This window comes from Olea europaea, unplaced genomic scaffold (assembly GCF_002742605.1).
Source record: "Olea europaea var. sylvestris unplaced genomic scaffold, O_europaea_v1 scaffold599, whole genome shotgun sequence".
Lineage (NCBI taxonomy): Eukaryota > Viridiplantae > Streptophyta > Magnoliopsida > Lamiales > Oleaceae > Olea > Olea europaea.
The window spans coordinates 93,738-112,360 of record NW_019264334.1 but is presented as its reverse complement, the minus strand read 5'-3'; the positions used below and the strand labels follow the sequence as shown (position 1 = coordinate 112,360).

At 44.9% G+C, this 18,623-nt stretch overlaps 2 protein-coding genes across 3 annotated transcripts in view; one reads left to right on the top strand and one right to left on the bottom strand.

The window, feature by feature from the left end:
• The first annotated feature begins 11,192 nt into the window (after nucleotides 1-11,192).
• LOC111389503 (ethylene-responsive transcription factor 1B-like) lies at nucleotides 11,193-12,261 on the top strand. The gene is made up of 3 exons (XM_023014425.1): nucleotides 11,193-11,299; nucleotides 11,581-11,639; nucleotides 11,951-12,261. The coding sequence occupies exons 1-3, from the start codon at nucleotides 11,193-11,195 to the stop codon at nucleotides 12,259-12,261; spliced, it is 477 nt and encodes a 158-aa protein (XP_022870193.1).
• A 2,671-nt stretch (nucleotides 12,262-14,932) lies between these two features.
• The window catches only part of LOC111389491 (mediator of RNA polymerase II transcription subunit 22b-like), an 18,268-nt gene continuing 14,577 nt past the window's right edge, over nucleotides 14,933-18,623 (bottom strand). Inside the window, exons 3-4 of one of the 2 annotated variants that reach the window (XM_023014405.1) lie at nucleotides 15,858-15,923; nucleotides 14,933-15,576 (exon numbers count right to left, since the gene is read on the bottom strand). In XM_023014405.1, coding sequence (XP_022870173.1) covers nucleotides 15,337-15,576; nucleotides 15,858-15,923 — 306 coding nt within the window. In that variant the 3' untranslated portion in view covers nucleotides 14,933-15,336. The remainder of the gene's footprint in view (nucleotides 15,577-15,857; nucleotides 15,924-18,623) is intronic. The other variant, XM_023014404.1, reaches the window with a different exon arrangement.

Below are 18,623 nucleotides of genomic sequence, written 5' to 3'. Positions count from 1 at the left end.
CTCGTCTGAGTGTGCACATTCTTGCTGGGTCGATTGTCGTCGTATGCTGTTACGTGTTTGCACACTTGGGCAATTGACCGAGGTCCACAGCCAACTCATGCCGAACCACGTGGCACTCAAACCAAGGTGATTTGCATAGCCGAGGCCCATAAGCCGAGCTCCACAGAAGCCCCGCCCCATAGATACCGAGGTCCATCTGTCATTGCCTCTTGAGGAGCTTCCGAAACCCATACGTTGAGGCCCTTTGAAGGTGGACGAGGCCCTATTGGCCAAAGCTCTATAGTCGAAGCACAAAGCAGCATCTTACATAGACACTTCTCCCTAGAGATCATCTGCACAAAGATCTTGCTAGAATGATTGATAAGACGTTTGTCATGTGTAAATATTAGGTCTTGTCACCAGTAGAGGCGGCTCTGCCAATCACTGAATGTATAGCAAGCTAAGTGCGACTGATACCTACAATTTGACATGTAAATTAACCGGATGAGGCCACATCTACCCCGAACCAAAGGACACGATCTAACTTGTGACACTATAAATACTCCCCCATGTACCCCATACAAAAGCTAATGCAAGAATTAATACAAGAAACCACATTTTACTCTCTCTTTCTTATTATCTTGCAATGCAATATGAATCTATGCATATTTACACACACATTTCCAAATATCGATTGGTAATTATTGTACAATCGGTTAACGAGCATCCCACCGGATTCCAAACGTTCTCGTCCCGCGCCGTTGAGCTACTCCCACGCCCTTGATCTATCCGTTTTAGACCGTCCACGTGTCTTAGCGTGTTGGACTTTCGCTTACATGTGTACGGGTGGGTCTGACATCTGTTGGCAACATTTTTTAAGGTAAACAGATTGGCGCCGTCTGTGGGAAGCCATACCATAACCACGAGCAATCTTGTGGTGAAAGCTTGTTAAAAAGGAACATTTGGGCATCCCCTTAAAAAATGATTTGTTCTTGAAAAAGAATAAGAGGAAGCCCCACAACTTAGCAAAAATCTGAAGGGTAAGATGCAAAGAAAATGAGTTCAAATGAAGATACACCCCCCAGGAGGGTAAGAGAAAATGCTAATGTGTCCCCTCAAGCAGTTGCCCTGGGAGCTCGGCATAGACTCCACCACAACCATAGAAGAGGTGGAATGCGTGCGACGGTCCGACTGTCAAGAGAAATGGTCTCCATGGTAGCTAATATGAGGGACATTGCTAGCCAAAACATGGCTGTGAAGGAACTCATGGCCCAAATGCAGGGCCAGTGAGACTTCCCTATTCCTCCATACACCCCTCAAGGGCACTACCAGCAAGAAGATGAAGATCAAAGCAGTAGGGCTACCTCGCCGGACTATAGCCGAGGTAGAAACCCATTTGAAAGGGAAGTAGAAGTTGATGTTTCCTCCAACTCTGCTTCTTGCCGACCCACCGAGGTCCCTTTGAACCATGATAATTTCCCACCTCCGTATGAACGAGAACAAAGACATAGGAGGTCTGACAGTGTATTTGACAGAATTAGCCCCGCTGAACCAAGACTCAGACAACAACAACATCACAAGCCTTGGACATGGCCACCGCCTCCACCTCCACCTCCACCTCCCCCTCCAATGCCTCAACAGCCAGAAGAAAGGCATGAAAATGCCCCCCGTGCTGCTCCGCCTAGAAATAGGCGCCAAAGGAGGGAGGAAGAGGCTAGGAACCATCTCGGAACCTCTCACCAACAACCAAGGTATGAGGCTAATGAAAATGATTCAGATGAGCAGCAGAGGTCCTGTGACTTGGACGATGATGACGAAAACCTGCCATTCTCAAGGGAACTAAGGAGCGCCCAGGTCCCGAACCACTATGTTATGCCAAAAATACCAAAGTATGATGGAAGAGGCGACCCAGAGAAGCACCTGAATGCTTACAAAACTCACATGAGCCTAAGGGGCGCCACCCCAGCTATGAAATGCAGAGCTTTCCATTTAACACGTGGTGGAGCAGCTGAAATTTGATATAGTAGGTTACCACTTGGGTGCATAAGAAGTTGGTCCGAATTCAAGACGACCTTCTTGAAAAGGTTCGCTGTAAGCAAAGAGGGAGAGGCCCCCATCCAACATTTCCAAGACATGAGACAGGCACATGGTGAGTCCCTAAAGAGCTTCCTATCACGCTTCACCGATGAGATGACATATTGTGTGCAAGTCACTGACCGTGAGGCGTTATCTGCATTGAGATGAGGTCTGAACATGAACACCCTACTCTGGAGGGACGTGCAAAATCAAGACTCCACCACCCATGATGCCCTACTCGAGATGACGAGAGTGAGATCATCAATGAGGAATTGATTGCGCATAGGAACAGGGTAAATAGAGGCCTCCCACCTCCTCAAAGGCAGCGTGCTAGAGGGCCGACCTCCCACTTGATGAACTACCAAATGAACCAAGCTGGAAATGAGAGTTATGGGCAAGCACTTGCCACGACCGCTCTTAACGCCGTTCCTACATTAGCATATGAGGATATCAACCCAGTCACTGACACCCAGCAGATGGGAACTCCGCAGGGATCCCATAGGAGTAGAGGCCGAGGTCGGGGTTTGGGACCTAGAAATAGGTCAAATCAGAACCCACTTGGATACTGTGCATACCACCGGTCCTATAGACACGACACAGTATATTTCCGAGACTATGCTCACCGCTCCCGGTAGGAACCCCCTAGGGACAGAAATGAATCGCTCCAGGCAAACAGGCCCCTACCTAGGTACGATAACCGACATGGGCGTGAAGAGGTTGCTCCTCGTCAAAGGGATATTTTTCCGCGACGAAAGGAGCGTGATGCAGAGAGGCCCAGGGAAGGGCACAAACACCGAAGAAATCGACAAGCTCAGGATGAGGTCCCTATCCACGAGGTGGATACCATTTTTGGAGGCCTATATGTAGGCGGTGAAACGTGGAACGCTAAAAGGAATTATGCCCGTGAGGCCAAGCGCCCCCCTCTTATCAGCTATATTGTGGGCCACAGCTCCCAGATGGATCAAGTTCCACCTATTGTCTTCACCCAGGAGGACAATGAAGGGGTTCACTACCCCCACTGCGATGCACTTATGGTAAAAGCAGTCATAGCCCGGAATGGGGTCAAACGAATGTTAGTTGACAATGGTAGCTCCGTCAACATTCTATTCAGATCCACCTTTGACAAGATGATACTGGACCATGAGTTAACATCCACCACCACTCCTTTTTATAGATTTACCGGAAATAGCATTACTTCGAAAGGAAGAATCACACCCGCGGTAGAGATGAGGGAGTCTCCCCAAACCACAATGAACTTCATGGAATTCCTCGTTGTCGATCGGCCTACCACGGAGTATTGGGTAGGCCACCCCTAAAGGAATTGGGAGCTGTCACCTCCATCCACCACCTGTGCATGAAATTCCCAACGAAAAATGGGGAGGCAACGGTGAGAGGCAACCAAAGAGGCTCAAGAGAGTGTTATCTAAGCTTCATCAGAAAGGTAGAGCCCCGGAACGTCCATGTGATTATCGCCGACATAGTCATGGCTAATGTCCCAGGTGCTGCTCCCGCTAAACCGGAAGATGTCAAAATGATTGACACACCATCCAATCCGAAAGTATTGATCATCGATGAGATTGATCCCTGCATAATTGAATACGAACCTCAAGCATTCCCAGTTGAGGAACTTGAGAGCTTCTCGGTAGACCCATCCAAATTGTTGAAGGTGGGCAAGGGCTTGTCCAGCACTTTGAAAGAAAAGCACAAGGATTTTCTAAATAGGAACCTCGATATCTTTGCTTGGAGGCATGAGGACATGGTAGACATAGACCCCAAAGTCAGTTGCCACCACCTGAAAATTGATCCTAAGGTTTCCCCACATAGACAAAAAAGGAGAGCCCTCAATCCTGAGAGGTACGAGGCCCTGAAGGAAGAAGTTCAGAAGCTCATCCAAAATGGCTTCATCAGGGAGGCCACCTATCCGAGGTGGGTCTCCAATCCAGTTTTAGAGAAGAAACACAACAACAAGTTGAGGGTGTGCATCGATTTCACTAACTTCAACAGAGCTTACCCGAAGGACAGCTTTCCACTTCCAAGGATTGACCAACTGGTAGACTTAACGGCTGGGCACGAGTTATTGAGCTTCATGGACGCATACTCCGACTACAACCAAATTTCCATGCACTCGATCAATGAGGAACACACATCTTTCATCACAGATCGAGGCCTTAACTGCTACAAGATGATGCCCATCGGGTTGAAAAATGTCGGAGCAACATATCAAAGGCTTATCAACAAAATGTTTGTAGACCTCATCAGCAAGATAATGGAGGTCTACGTAGACGACATGCTAGTAAAGAGTTTGAAAGCAGGGGACCACATAACGCACCTCAACAATACCTTCCAAATCTTGAGAAGATATAGGATGAGGCTCAACCCCCTCAAGTGCGCCTTCGGAGTGGCCTCCGGCAAATTCTTAGGATACATGGTCAACCAACGCGGTATCGAAGCCAATCCTGTCAAGATTAAGGCCCTATGCAAGATGAGGTCCCCCAAAAGCCAAAGGAGGTGCAAAGCTTGACTGGGCGAGTGGTCGCGCTTAGCCGCTTCGTCTCCAAAGCTACAGATAAATGTCTCCCATTTTTCAAAGTGCTAAAAGCTGGGAAGAAGTTTCAATGGAATGAGGAATGTGAAGAGGCCTTCCAGGGCCTGATAAGGCATCTAGGGCAGGCCCCCCTCCTCTCCAAATCGAAGTCTTGTGAAATTCTACAACTGTATCTAGCCATTTCCAATGAGGCCATCAGTGCGGTTCTAATCCGAGAAGAATAGACCACCCAACTCTCTGTTTACTATACAAGTAAAGCACTCCTATCACCGGAAACCCGCTACCCTGATATGGAGAAGCTCACTTTGGCCCTGATCACGGCCTCTAGGAAATTGAGACCCTACTTCCAAGCCCACACCATCCATGTGCTGACAAACTTTCCTTTAAGGTAGGTACTCCAAAAGCCCGATGCCTCAGGAAGATTATTGAAATGGGCGGTGGAGCTAAGTGAATTTGACCTCATGTTCAAGGCTAGGGCGACCATCAAGGGCCAAGCCTTGGCTGACTTTGTGGCAGAATTCACCAACTTACTCGAGGTAAATGAAATCATGAAACAAGCCGAGCCCCCTACGTGAAACTTATTCGTTGAAGGGTCGGATGGGGACGCCGGCTCAGGTGCCGGAGTTGTCCTCATCAGTCCGGAAGGTCATAAGTTGAACTCGACGGTGAGGTTCGGATTCAAAGCCACCAACAATATAGTAGAATACGAGACACTTCTTGCAGGCCTCAGGTTAGCCAGAGAAATGCAAGTAAAGAGGCTACTCATCAGTAGTGACTCACAGCTGGTCATTAGCCAAGTCAAAGGTAACTTCTCAGCCAGAGACAAAACAATGGCCTTCTACTTGAAAATGGTGATGAACCTCATCCCATCCTTTGAAAAGTTTGAGTTGATCCAGATCCCCCGCATCGAAAATGCACATGCCCCCGGTGTTATGTGGGTCGCTGGGACTCCTACCTGGATGCAGCCCATCGTGGCATACCTCAAGAACCAGGTACTTCCCACTAACAAGTATGAGGCCTACAAGCTAAGGAGGAGGTCAGCCCATTTTCTCTTTATTGATCATGTACTTTATAAGAGAAGCTTCTCCTCTCCACTCTTTCGATGCGTTGGAGGAGAAGAGGTTACCTACATATTAAGAGAAGTCCATGAGGGTATGTGCGAAAAGTACTCTGGAGGTCTATCTTTGGCACAAAAAATACTGAGGCGGGGGTACTACTGGCCTACCTTGAAAAGGGACGCCCTCGAGTTTGTACGAAAATGTGACAAATGCCAACGATTCTCTCCTGTCCAAAGACAACTATCGCAAGATTTGACCGCGGTCTCCAGCCCTTGGCCTTTCTCGAAGTGGGGGTGTGGACCTTATAGGTCCTCTACCAAAAGGCAAAGGAGGTGCGAGCTTCGCCATTGTGGCTATTGATTACTTCACTAAGTGGGTCGAAGCTGAACCCCTGGTAAAAATTACAGAAGCTAACGCTTCCAAGTTCTTGTGGAAGAATATCATATGCTGGTTTGGGATTTCCCGCTCGATCGTCTTAGACAATGGTAGACAATTCGACAACAAGAAGGTCAGAAGTTTGTGTGAAGAACTTGGTATCAAGAAGTACTTCTCCACACCTCACCACCTACAAGCGAATGGCCAGGTTAAGGCTGTGAACAAGACAATCAAGCACGTCTTGAAAATGAAGCTTGATGTGTCAAAAGGGGCCTGAGTGGATGAGCTGCCACAGGTTCTTTGGGCAATCCGAACCACTACGAGGACCCCAACAGGGGAAACAACTTTTCTCATGGCATATGAGACTGAGGCGATGAGCCCCGTCGAGGTCAGACTTCCATCTCCACGATGTCTGCATTTCAATGAGATAACAAATGACGAGCTTCGCAAATGCGACCTCGACTTCATTGAGGAAAGGAGAGATGACGCCTAGCTAAAGCTCGGCACATATCAAAGAAAGATGACGAAATACTTCAACTCAAAGGTAAAGAAGAGGTCATTTCGAATCAACAACCTAGTCATTAGGAGAGTCTTCCTCTTCTCAAAGGAACTTGGCACCGGTTCCCTGGGCCCGAACTGGGAAGGTCCATATAAAATTAGAGAGGAGATCCGACCTGGGATTTACTGGATTAAAAACATGAACGGCAAGGCACAACCCCGTCCATGGAACGTTGAGCACCTCCGAATCTATTATCAATGAATGTACTACCTTGCTGCACTTGCCTCTCTTTAGCGAGGCTGAACGCTACTGGGAGAAGCCTCAGCATGGCTGAACCATCCACCATGTTGGGAAGCGTCATCACCTCGGAGGAGAGGCTAGCGTCCCATCTCTGGGCCACCTCGTCTGAACTCCGAGGCGCATGCACTTGCCTCCCTTTGGCGAGACTGAACGCCACTGGGAGAAGCCTCAGCATGGCTGAACAATCCATCATGTTGGGAAGCGTCGTCACCTCGGAGGAGAGGCCAGCGTCCCATCTCTGGGCCACCTCATTTGAACTCCGAGGCGTATGCACTTGCCTCCCTTTGGTGAGGCTGAACGCCACTGGGAGAAGCCTCGGCATGGCTGAACCATCCACTATGTTGGGAAGCATCATCACCTCGGAGGAGAGGCCAGCGTCCCATCTCTAGGCTACTTCGCCTGAACTCCGAGGCGCATGCACTTGCCTCCCTTTGGCGAGGCTGAATGCCACTGGGAGAAGCCTCAGCATGGCTGAACCATCCACCATGTTAGGAAGCGTCGTCACCTCGGAAGAGAGGCTAGCGTCCCATCTCTGGGCCACCTCATTTGAACTCCGAGGCACATGCACTTACCTCCCTTTGGTGAGGCTGAACGCCACTGGGAGAAGCTTCAGCATGGCTGAACCATCCACCATGTTAGGAAGCGTCGTCACCTCGGAGGAGAGGCCAGCATCCCATATCTGGGCTACCTCGTCTGAACTCCGAAGCGTATGCACTTGAACAAAACAAACTTTTATACCCATTTATTCACAAGGCTCAACCACTACTAGCTTCACGCAACTACCTTTCGAATCAGAAAGCAATATCCCTAGTTCGGCTGAAACACGGTCCGGTCAGGATCCATTCAGGTTACAGTTATTAAGTTTTAAGTACAATTCATTTGCTTAAATCCAATATTGGTCATGGCTCGTGAGGCTTGCCTACAATTTACTTGCTCAAGTGATTGGAGTTAGGATACCAAGTTAAAGTTATTTAGTTCTTCAATCAACATTAAGTTCAATTGCTTGACGAGACCAATGCACTTGGGAGAAAAACATTGAATGAAAGGAGATATTATATTGATTTTCAATCAAGATTACAAAAGGGGGGCCTGAGGCCAATACATCAGAAATAACAGAAAAGAAAACTATCCTAAGCCTGGGACGATGATGGAGGTGCCTCAGCAGCCGGGGCCTCCGCAACCTGAGCATCAAAACTTCATTCTTCTGCCTCTGCTACTTCATCTCCAACCGCTTCATCGGCTAGGGTTTGAGGCACCTCATCCACAAACTATGACCTCAGCTGTGACAGGTCTTGATTTGGGTAGAGTTCCTCAGCTCTCTCCATCATCTCGGTATAAGCATAATTTCTCCAGTAATGCTGAAGCTCTTGTACTCCTCGGTATTGTGAAAGTTGGTGATGTAGTCTTTCACTGCCTCCTCCCTCGCCACATTGGCCTCCTCCCTTGCCTTGGCCGCATCATCAACATACCACTTTATATGGCCCTCCAAGAACTTGTACGCATCTTGGGCCCCTGCTAGCTCCAAGTTTGCCTTCTCCAAGTCTTCGGCAGTCATCTTCTGGTGGTCATTGGAAACCTCCACTTTCTTAGTCAAGGAGGCCACGTTGCACTGGGACTCATACACCTCCTTCTTCAACGCCTCGATCTGAGCTAAGGTAGACTCCGACTTGGCCGCATCTTCAAGTTTTTGGGCCCTCGCTTCCTCTGCCTCGGCTCTAACTCCCTTCAGCTCCTCTGCAAGGGAGGCCATCTTCTTCTCCGAGGACTGGGTCCTCGTTTGAAAGTCAGTAAGGGCCTCCCTGCACTCCAATGCGAGGTCAAAAGTCCTCACACTTTGGCTCACGAGGGCCCTTGTCAAGTCCGTGGCGTCACATGAGGAGGCATGCAACTGTCACCGATCTGTCCAAAATTTGTAGAAACTTTCTGTAGCACTTCGGAGCTCAGGGGACAGAGCCTCCACCAAAGCTGGAGCCAGAACCTTCTCCCTTCCGGCGAGGACGCTCGGAGACTTCTCTTGCACCCTCACAGGCCTCTACTTAGCAGCCTCGTCCTCTGTCGCCTCAGCTGCCCCCTCGCAGCCTCTTTCTTAGCCTCCTCAGCCTTGGCTCGTCGAACCATTTCAATCTTTACCACTTTTGAATTGGTCACGAGGAGCTTCGACTAAGTCTCTTTGCCTTCATGGGACACGGAGGTCCCGAACTTTCCTGACGAGCTAGTGACGTGCACTAGCTTCCTCTTCTTTGGCTCCTCGGGGACCTTCTCCTTCCCCTGAGGCTCTTTGGCCTTCTCTGGCCTTTGAGGTGTCCTCTCTTTGGGAGCCCTTGAACTGCTATCCTCGGAGAGGTGCTCAACCCTTCCCCGAACCTTTTTGGCACCAGTCGACCCCAACTTCAGGGGCCTCGCCTTCACAGTGGATGTGGCTCTGAGTATAGAGGCCATGTCAGGGGGTGGGTATTCCCTCCTCTTGAACTTGTCTACAGAACATGTCAATGCATCAGCATCAAAACAAAAGGAAAGAAATACACAAGTATAGGAGCTTCTTACCCTTGGAGGCCATCAGTTCAAAATCAAGGAAGTAGTGACTTCGGTCGATGAGGTGGTCGAAGTGGCGAAGCTTGAGATGTCTCTTGTAAATGTCCTCTATCACTTCGAACTCCTCATTGCTCAACTCGAACCTCATACTACTATCTGTGAAGGAAGCCTCAACAGTTAGAAAAAGAAATTTGAATACAAAATGCAAACTACTTAGGTTGGGAGACTCACGAGCTTCGTAGTACTGGGTCGGTACTGTGCAAGCCAGGGCTGTGTCTCCCTCCACCGCCTGCCCCTCACCCAGAACCACGACTCCTTCCACCCCTTAATGGAAGAAGGCAGCCCCACCACAAATGGTGCATGAGCCCCCCAACGAGTTAAGTAATACTACCCCCTTGACTCCTTACCTATTACCCTAGGCTGGAATAGGGTCATGAAAACGTGGAGAGGCATGTCCTCCCCAAGTGACACTTCCTTCCATAAGAAATACGAGCTAACCAACTAGCTCCACCCATTTGGCAGAACCTGGGTCGGCGACAACATAAAGTTCCTCAGCACCACCTTGAAAAAGGGGTGCGGAGGAAGACGCATACCTGCCTTAAATAGGTACTTGCTCACCGCCACGCACCCAGGCCTAGAATAGCAGGCTCGCTCATGGGCCTCAGGTACTAACATCTCTACATAATGAGGTACACAGTTCTCTCCCTAATCTCTCCCAGCCTCTTCTTTGTCATATTCGAAGGGACTCTAGACGCCCCCCACTCTACATTGTAGTCTACTGCCTCTTCGGTCATAGCATACTGCTCAACCTCGAAATCCCTCCCTGTAACTAGCCCCCTGACTGAATGATGCGACAGTGACCAACTCCCTACCCAAGGTGGACTCCATTTCAGAAAAGGACTAAGAACCAATACAAGGGATTTTCTGTGAAAATACCTACGGGAATAACTATGCCAACGGAATGCTGCCGAAAAACCAGGGAACAAATAGCTTCAACGCCAAAAAACTTAAGCTTTGGAAGAAAAATCAGATTGCAAAAGGTAGAAAATCCAGTAAGATGGGGGTCTCTCGCCTTTTATAAGAGGTCAGGACGAACCCCAACCGTCTGATCAAAGCCCATCCAATCTGGACTCTTCATTCTAAATCAAATCTGAGGCGTAGAATTCAAACGATTTTTCAAACCTACGCCTCAGGTTAAAGCGTGTCTCCCATGCACCTCCCCCAACGCGTCTGCTTCTAGAAGCTCCAGCTGTTCTCATGATTACGACTTTAATTCGACCGCAGCAGGCGCCTTGGAAGTTGCAACGGTTCAGCTACTTTTCCTCGAGAATATGCACAAAACATCAAATCATTGACACAACTGCCAAGAAACAATTATCGTCAATGTGCCTCAGACTTCAGCCATCAAGACCCAACCACTTTGGCTTTCTCTTCATCATTCAGCCATCGAGCCTCGCAGGTTCGGTTTTCCAACCACCTCGGCTTCCTCTTCATCATTCAGCCATCAAGCCTCGGAAGTTCGGTTTCCCAACCACCTCGACTTCCTCTCATCATTCAGCCATCAAGCCTCGCAGGTTCGGTTTCCCAACCACCTCGGCTTCCACTTCATCACATTTCAGCCATAGCAAGCACCTCAGGTTCGATTTCTCAACCACCTTGACTTTATCATTCTCATCACTCCTCGACAACAGCACATCTCTAACTCCAACCATGATATAAATATCTATACTTGAACTTGAGGGACTATTATTTGGGGTACAAAAAATTTCAAAAATTTCTTTCGATTTAACCAATTGACTTTACTCACCGAAGTCCTCGCATTACATAAATGAATATACTCGAACTTGGGGAACTGTTGTTACTTGTTTGCACACTTGGGCAACCCACCGGGGCCCACAGTCAACTCATACCGAACCACGTAGCACTCAAGCTGAGGTGATTTGCATAGTCGAGGCCCATAAGCCGAGCTCCACAGAAGCCCTGGCCCATAAATACCGAGGCCCATCTATCATTGCCTCTTGAGGAGCTTCCGAAGCCCATATGCCGAGTCCCTTTGGAGGTGGACGAGGCCCTATTGGCCGAAGCTCTGTAGCCGAAGCACAAAGCAGCATCTTCCATAGACACTTTTCCCAAGAGATCCTCTGCACAAAGATCTTGCTAGAATGATTGATAGGACGTTTGTCATGAGTGTAAATGTTAGGTCTTGTCACCAATAGATGCGGCTCTGTCAACAGGGGCGGAGCCCCATCTGCCCGCACTGAACTTTTGGGCTCCAGTAGGCCCAATTTTATTTATTTATTTATTATTATTTTTTTTTAAAAAGCCTGGTTCAAGTCTGCAACCCAGATAGAAGTCCAATTTCCCACAGCCCATGCCCTGTTTACTGACCCGGAATCACAATTCAATTAACCCAATTTCATTCAATCAAGCTCTTCATTTCAACTAAAATCAAAACCAAACCCTTGCTTCCTCACGTGAATCGCCTCTCTCGACTCTCGCTTCCCTTCTCGCCGACTTCCAGTTCCAATCCACTGTCCGCCGGCATCTCCTAGATTAGAGGCTCAAATCTCCGGCCCCTGACTCTAGTATCCTCAATCCCCCACCGCAACTTTAACCTCCAAGTGTATGCTGCAGAGATAAGGGATTCGACCAGGAACGGAACAAGGGTTTGGCTTGGGACTTTTAACAGTGCAGAAGAACCTGGTCTTGTTTATGATCGAGCTGCATTTGCAATGCGCGGGGCTTCAGCTCCCCTTAATTTTCCTTCGGAGAAAGTAAAGAAATCTCTTAAAAACATGAATTACAAGTGCGAAGATGGTTCGTCACCAGCTGAAGCCATAAAAGAGATTCACAGGGCTCGGAGTTCTTTCTCATCTCCTTTCTGGTTTCTTACTTGAACCCTGAATCTCAACCCCTTTCCCCTTTTATCTTCCCTTTTGCTTAAATCATTCATCAATTTTAAATCAATTCCAATTAAAACTTACTCTCTGTTAATGACTTGGAACTCCAAGTTAATTAGTGCTTTGAATTTGAAATATGAAGACTTGTGTTTCAAATTTCAATTTTAGTAGATTTCTGTTTCTTGATTTTTTATTTTGAAAAGTTCCATGTTCCTGAAAACTGAGGACCAGATAAACTTCAATTTATCCAAATTGAATAAAAAAATTTAATTAGTTTTTGTTGGCTAACAATTTTACAAAATGAAAAAATGTGAAATAATCTCACATTCTCATCATCCGCATAATAATTTTGTCATACTTTTTATATACTTTGGAGAGTTGAAACTGTGGAATTACACCTTTCTGTGGATGAATTTATCACAGTTCCATGCCTAAAACACAAAAATGAATTTTCATTCATTCTTTATGAGAGGAATTGAAGATTATTATGATCTTGGATATGATTATTCTAGAAATTTTGTAGCCGATAGAATTCTTTATTTAGTGCCAATAAAGAACTAGCTAATTAATTCGATTTTTCCTCTGATTCCTAGCTAGTTTATGCATATAGGTCTCTTTTGATCGGTAAAATAACATCCTTTTGTTGCTATATTATTATGATTAGGCTTCAGCCTTGTTGTTTTGATCTTGAAGAAATGCTTTTGATTTGAATATTAGAAGGTGTTTCTGATGTTCACATGATTTGTGATGATTGTGATAAATGATTGGAATAGTTCATTATAGTATATGTATAATAGGAACTTAATTCAATGATGGCTGAAGTGAGTTTTAGTGCATATATACAACAATTACAACTGTCACCACCACTTGAACTGCAGAATTAGCTTATATTGAGCTTTCTTGATGACCTTTTTTCATAGAACAATGCTATATCATTTTTAGTTTGCGGTAGTATTGTTTTATATTTTTATCATTATTAAATTCATTGTCAAAAACTCAAAGTTCGGAATTATTATGCCCGCACTGAAAAATATTTCTGGCTCCGCCCCTGTCTGTCAATCACTAAATGTATAGCAAGCTAGGTGCAGCTAATGCCTACAATTTGACATGTAAATTAACCGGATGATGCCACGTCTACCTCGAACTAAAGGTCACGATCTAACTTGTGACACTATAAATACTCCCCCATGTACCCCATACAAAGGCTAATGCAAGAATCAATACAAGAAACCACATTTTACTCTCTTTCTTATTATCTTGCAACACAATATGAATCTACGCATATTTACACACACATTTTCAAACATCAATTGGTAATTATTGTACAATCGGTTAACGAACATCCTGTCGAATTTCGAACGTTCTGGTCCCGCACCGTTGAGCTACTCCCACGCCCTTGATCTATCTGTTTTAGACCGTCCACGTGTATTAGCGTGTTGGACTTTCACTTACGTGTGTGCGGGTGGATTCGACATCTGTTGGCAACATTTTCTGGGGTCAACAGATGCGATGTGGCATTGATCTGTGCTCCGCTCAGCAACGCCCATCTATTCCACTGAATTTCATCAAATTGTGCACAGCGGTGATGGTCTAGACTAAGGAAGAGTGTAGAGTGAGACGGGTGAGTGTAAAGATGATTAGGGTTTAGATGGGTGTGTGGATTAGGGATAGATATATAAATTAATTTATAATATTATCTGTTAGTATTAAATAGTGGAATTATCACATAATTTTTGAATAACCAAATCTTACGGCTGTTTTTTGAATTGTAATCTTTAAATATAATTTGCACCTATATGAATGTGCACCAATAGTGGAGGGGACCCAATTAATGGAAATTATACTAAACACCTACTTCTGCTTAAAAATTGATGAACAGCCCCATTTTCATTCTCAATGATGCTTACCTATTTAATCAAATCTTTAATACAAGTTACCCTATTTTAGTTTAATATCTAAATTTAAGCACCCATTTTCCACCACCATTTCACACATTATTCAAACACCACCAAACCCTAAATATTCTCTTCTTGCGAATATCAACCTCACCACCAGCCCCAAACAGTCATCGCCACCACCATTATTGAAGAAGCCACCATTGCTATCAGCATTGCCACTATCATCAATTTTTCATTTAAAAATTTTAATATGATTTATATCTAGAAATGTAGAATCTAGATCTCGAAAATACTTTTTGGAATCATTAATGTTAATTTAAATGAATTTTATATTTATTTAAATCTGAGATTTTATATCTAATGCTATTTAGATATGAAAATTGAGAAATTCAGGGACTTTCTTTATAGTTGATTTCACATTTTATTGCATAATATTTCGAGGAAAAAAAAATTGTCGGATACCATAGTAAATGTTGAATTTTAATGAAATATTATTTCTAACTCAAAAAGGACCATTTTTCAAAATTTATAAAATGAGGTACATAGTAAAATATTCTTTTTTTAATGAAAATCGGTATTTTTTAGTTTTGCAATAAAAAGTCAAAGCTCAATCAAGTTGTATCATCTGATTTACCAATCACGTGCATTTTCAAAACTTTCTTCATAATTTGCTGAAATAGCTTCTATTTAAATTTTGAATTTTTGGTACGACTAGTTATTTGCTTTTCACATAGATAATTATAACCCTAGCAGTTTAAAATATCAAATAGGACACGACAATTTGTTGTCAAATACAACTTTTTTTTTTTAGCATCAAAATAATAAAAAGTACTTGGAGCTCCCTTAATTCAGACTATAGGTCTACCGTGAGATAAAATACATTCCCGATATGGAAAAGGATTTTGCTCGAGTTACACTAGTGCGCCCCCCTATTGGGTGGGCGCTTGCCCCGACAGGCACAGGGTCCATGTGGCTCTGGAAGAATGCAAAATCCTATGGAAAACTTTTCTTGGCCATGGCCCCCCTGGATGGCCAGTGCCCATGTGGCCCCAGCCAAGTAGCGGGGCTTCCTGATATTGGTCCCAAGATACATCAGCCTAATCATTTTCTATGCTCCGGAAATTCAGGTGTACCATAAACAAAAATAAATTTAATACAAGTTCTTCCACCTTATCTAGGACTCCGGAGGAATGCTGGTTCTCAACGTGGACGAGTAGTAATGAGACTCGAGCTCCTTAAGGCTAGCGACAGCCTCTTCTCCAATTCTCGCCAATTCGCTGTTTGTTTTTTCTGTAAGTCTATTGAACTCTTCCGTTCTCTGGTCTACGTGGTCGTTAAGAGATGCAAAACCTGAGAAAATTGCAGTCTGCTTCAACTCGGACACCAATTTAAGCAGCGAGTCAGCCGCTTGAACCTGTTTGTTTATACTTTCAATTAGCCAAATGAACTGGGGAGAGTATAGGATTAATAACTATAAAACATACACGCATCAAATATGATATAGTTGTTTTGATTCAAAAGCACCAAAGAACTCAAAAGATTTGGCTCGTAGTTTTTGGGTCGATAATGTAGAAGACATGAGCATGTCCACGACTTTTCATTTGACTAAATATTTTGAGACACATATTTGCAGATGAATCTTCGCTGTGTGCAAAGTTATGCATGCATTGACTAAAAATCAGAATAAGCTTTTACCATTCTGGCAGCACGCATCTCCATCATGAAAGCTTCCTGAGAATTTCGTACTGGTGGATCATTAACCTGAAATATATGCAGAATTATTAAACTGTTACACATTTTGAAAAGTGATTCATGGCCAGGAAGTTGAATATTTTCTTCACTTGAGAACCCGGCAAGAACAAAACAGAATTTCATAAATAGAGAAACCTTGAAGGCTCTCTTCTTCGTACAGTTACATGTCAACTTTACAAGTACTGACTTCAGAAATGAAATAATAATAACTGAGTAAAATAACTGAATAACAATCATGTTAAGAATCCAAATAGTTAAAATCACGAAGTTGAACATTTATTGAAAGAGCCAGATCATCAACTAGGATGTCGTCCACCGCTAGCATAATGGCTGCAGCCCAAAAATCAGTGGGTCACTGGTCGCAGAAAAGATTACATGCAATATGCTCATACAAAGTAAAATACACCTGAAACATAGAAATATTATGGCTTTGTTTGGTTCCCATTTTTTTCCGAAATACATTTTTCTCTCTCTCCTTTTCAACCACGCATTCTTCATTAAAATAATATTACACGTAAATAAAAAACTTTTCCTTATTTTACAACCACACATTTTCCATCATTCTACTATTATAAAATGCATTTTTTTCATAGAAATGGGGCTCAAACACCCTCCATTTAAGGGAGTAAAGAATAGCAACACTTCAATTCAGTACCAAAGCCATTTACTTGCTTCGCTTATTTGCTTATAGCTCAGGCAAAAGCACATGCCTAACTGATCAATTACAATATCATAAAATCTGATGGAACAGTTCCTGCGTAAGTTCAAGATGCATGATCTGTTCATGACATGGTTCTAGACAGCAGCAGAGGGCATCTATATACAGATGAAACATCTTTGGGTCCCTAACAACTCTCCGAAACTCCACCTCCCATCCCCACACCAGCATTCCACATTATCTCCTGACCTGTAAAGTTTAGACCCCACAATCTTTTTTTGCATGAGTTTAGATGCCCTTGCAATCTAGAGTAAAGGGAAAAGAAAGACTACTCATCCACCCTATACTCTCTCTATGCTCATTTCCTTTTCTTTTTTCAAATTAAATCTTCACATTCTCCTTTCTTTTTTACCATCCCCCCCCCCTCCCCGCCCCCAGTCCTCCTTCAACCTTTTCTTCTTCTTCCTCTTCCTCTCCCCTTCTCTCAAACTCTGTAAAGCTGCATATTTGATTGAATTTTTTAAATGTGTTTTTGGTGAAATCTTATTGAGCTGTGTGTTGTGTTAAGCTTTGTGTCTATCATACTGAGCTTTTGATATATGCGTCCCAGTACTAATGAAGGAAGGAGGATATTAAACAAACAAGGTGTTAAGCCCCCAATCCGTTTCACGTATGTTAGAAAGAAAGATTGAGAGCCTCCAGAAGGAGGGGTAACAGCATTCAGTTATGAAGCATGTGAGGGAAGGGAAAGTCTGTTGAGAAGTAGTGTTATGAATAGAGGCAGAGAGGAATAGACTGGCAGGCAAATATTTAGTAAGTGAAGAAAGACTTGTAGTCATTTCCATTTCTGTAATTTTCGGTATTTCAATTCAATTAATCAGTTCTTGCAAATTCAGTTTTCATTTGGAGTCTTAACAAATTGGTATCAGAGCACGTTCGGTCCAATGGCGCAAAAGGAGGACAACAGGATGGAAGCCATCGAAAGAGAACTAGAGGAAGTGAAAGCAGGCATGCAACGACTACCGAGCTTGGAGAAGTCGGTGGAAAATCTCAACCAAAATGTGGCAAGGATTCTGCACTCCTTGGAGGAAACCCAGAGAACCGTCGTAACACTTGTTAATCCCAAAGTGGGATTAGGAAAGAATTTGGAGGGAGAAGGATCTGGTAGTATTGTAGACGAATCTGCCCCAATCCATTCAATCCAGCAAGAGAACAGACAATGCGAAGAAATGGGAAAAGAGCAGCCCAAGGAGGAAAACAACTGGAGGGGCATCAGGGAGCTGGAGATGTCCACCTTCCTCGGCGAAAACCCTGATGGTAGGCTATTTCGATCTGGAAAATATTTCGAAGTTAATGGTCTCAACGAGAGAGAGAAGCTGAGTGCAATTGGAGTTAGCTTGGATAGGGACGCCCTCTCTTGGTTGCAATGGACAGAGATGAGGACTCCATTTCGCAGCTGGAACCAATTCCGGCAACAGTTACTAATGCGATTCCGGCCAACCCAAGAGGGAAACGTTTGTGAGAAGTTTCTGGCGATTAAACAAGAGGGTACGGTCGCCGAATTCAGAAGGAATTTTGAAGCGTTGACGAACATTTCAAGGGAAGTGATGGAGGGAATCTTTATAATGGGCTAAAACCGGAAGTTAGGGACGAAGACAGGGTGTTGGGCCCAAAAGGGTTGGGCCAAATTATGGATGTGGCCCAACGCATTAAGGACCGAAATAACCTCATTGAAATCGCAAGAGAAGGGATGGCCCAGAAGACTAGTAAACTGTAGACCACACCAAGTCGTTGGAACGGGAAGAAGATTAAGGTATTCGCTACCAGGTCGGCGACGGTGGGGGAGAAGGTGATTGCGCCGACCAAGGACCCACTGATCAAACGAATGATCGACGCCGAGTGGCAGCTCGGGAGGGAAAAGGGGTTGTGCTTCTAGTGTGATGAAAAATACATAGTGGGTCACCATCACAAGGGGATGGAGCTTAGGGTTTTGGTGTTACAAGAAGAAGATGAATCGGTGGGGAACTGAGCCGCCGGTGGAAGAAGAACCA

Bases quoted from the DNA above. Each gene is read 5' to 3' on its own strand.
- LOC111389503 (XM_023014425.1), top strand. From the start codon at position 11,193: ATGAATATACTCGAACTTGGGGAACTGTTGTTACTTGTTTGCACACTT. The intron at 11,300-11,580 runs GTGATTTGCATA...TGTCACCAATAG, and splicing joins CACGTAGCACTCAAGCTGAG to ATGCGGCTCTGTCAACAGGG. The intron at 11,640-11,950 runs GTAGGCCCAATT...CCCTGACTCTAG, and splicing joins CACTGAACTTTTGGGCTCCA to TATCCTCAATCCCCCACCGC.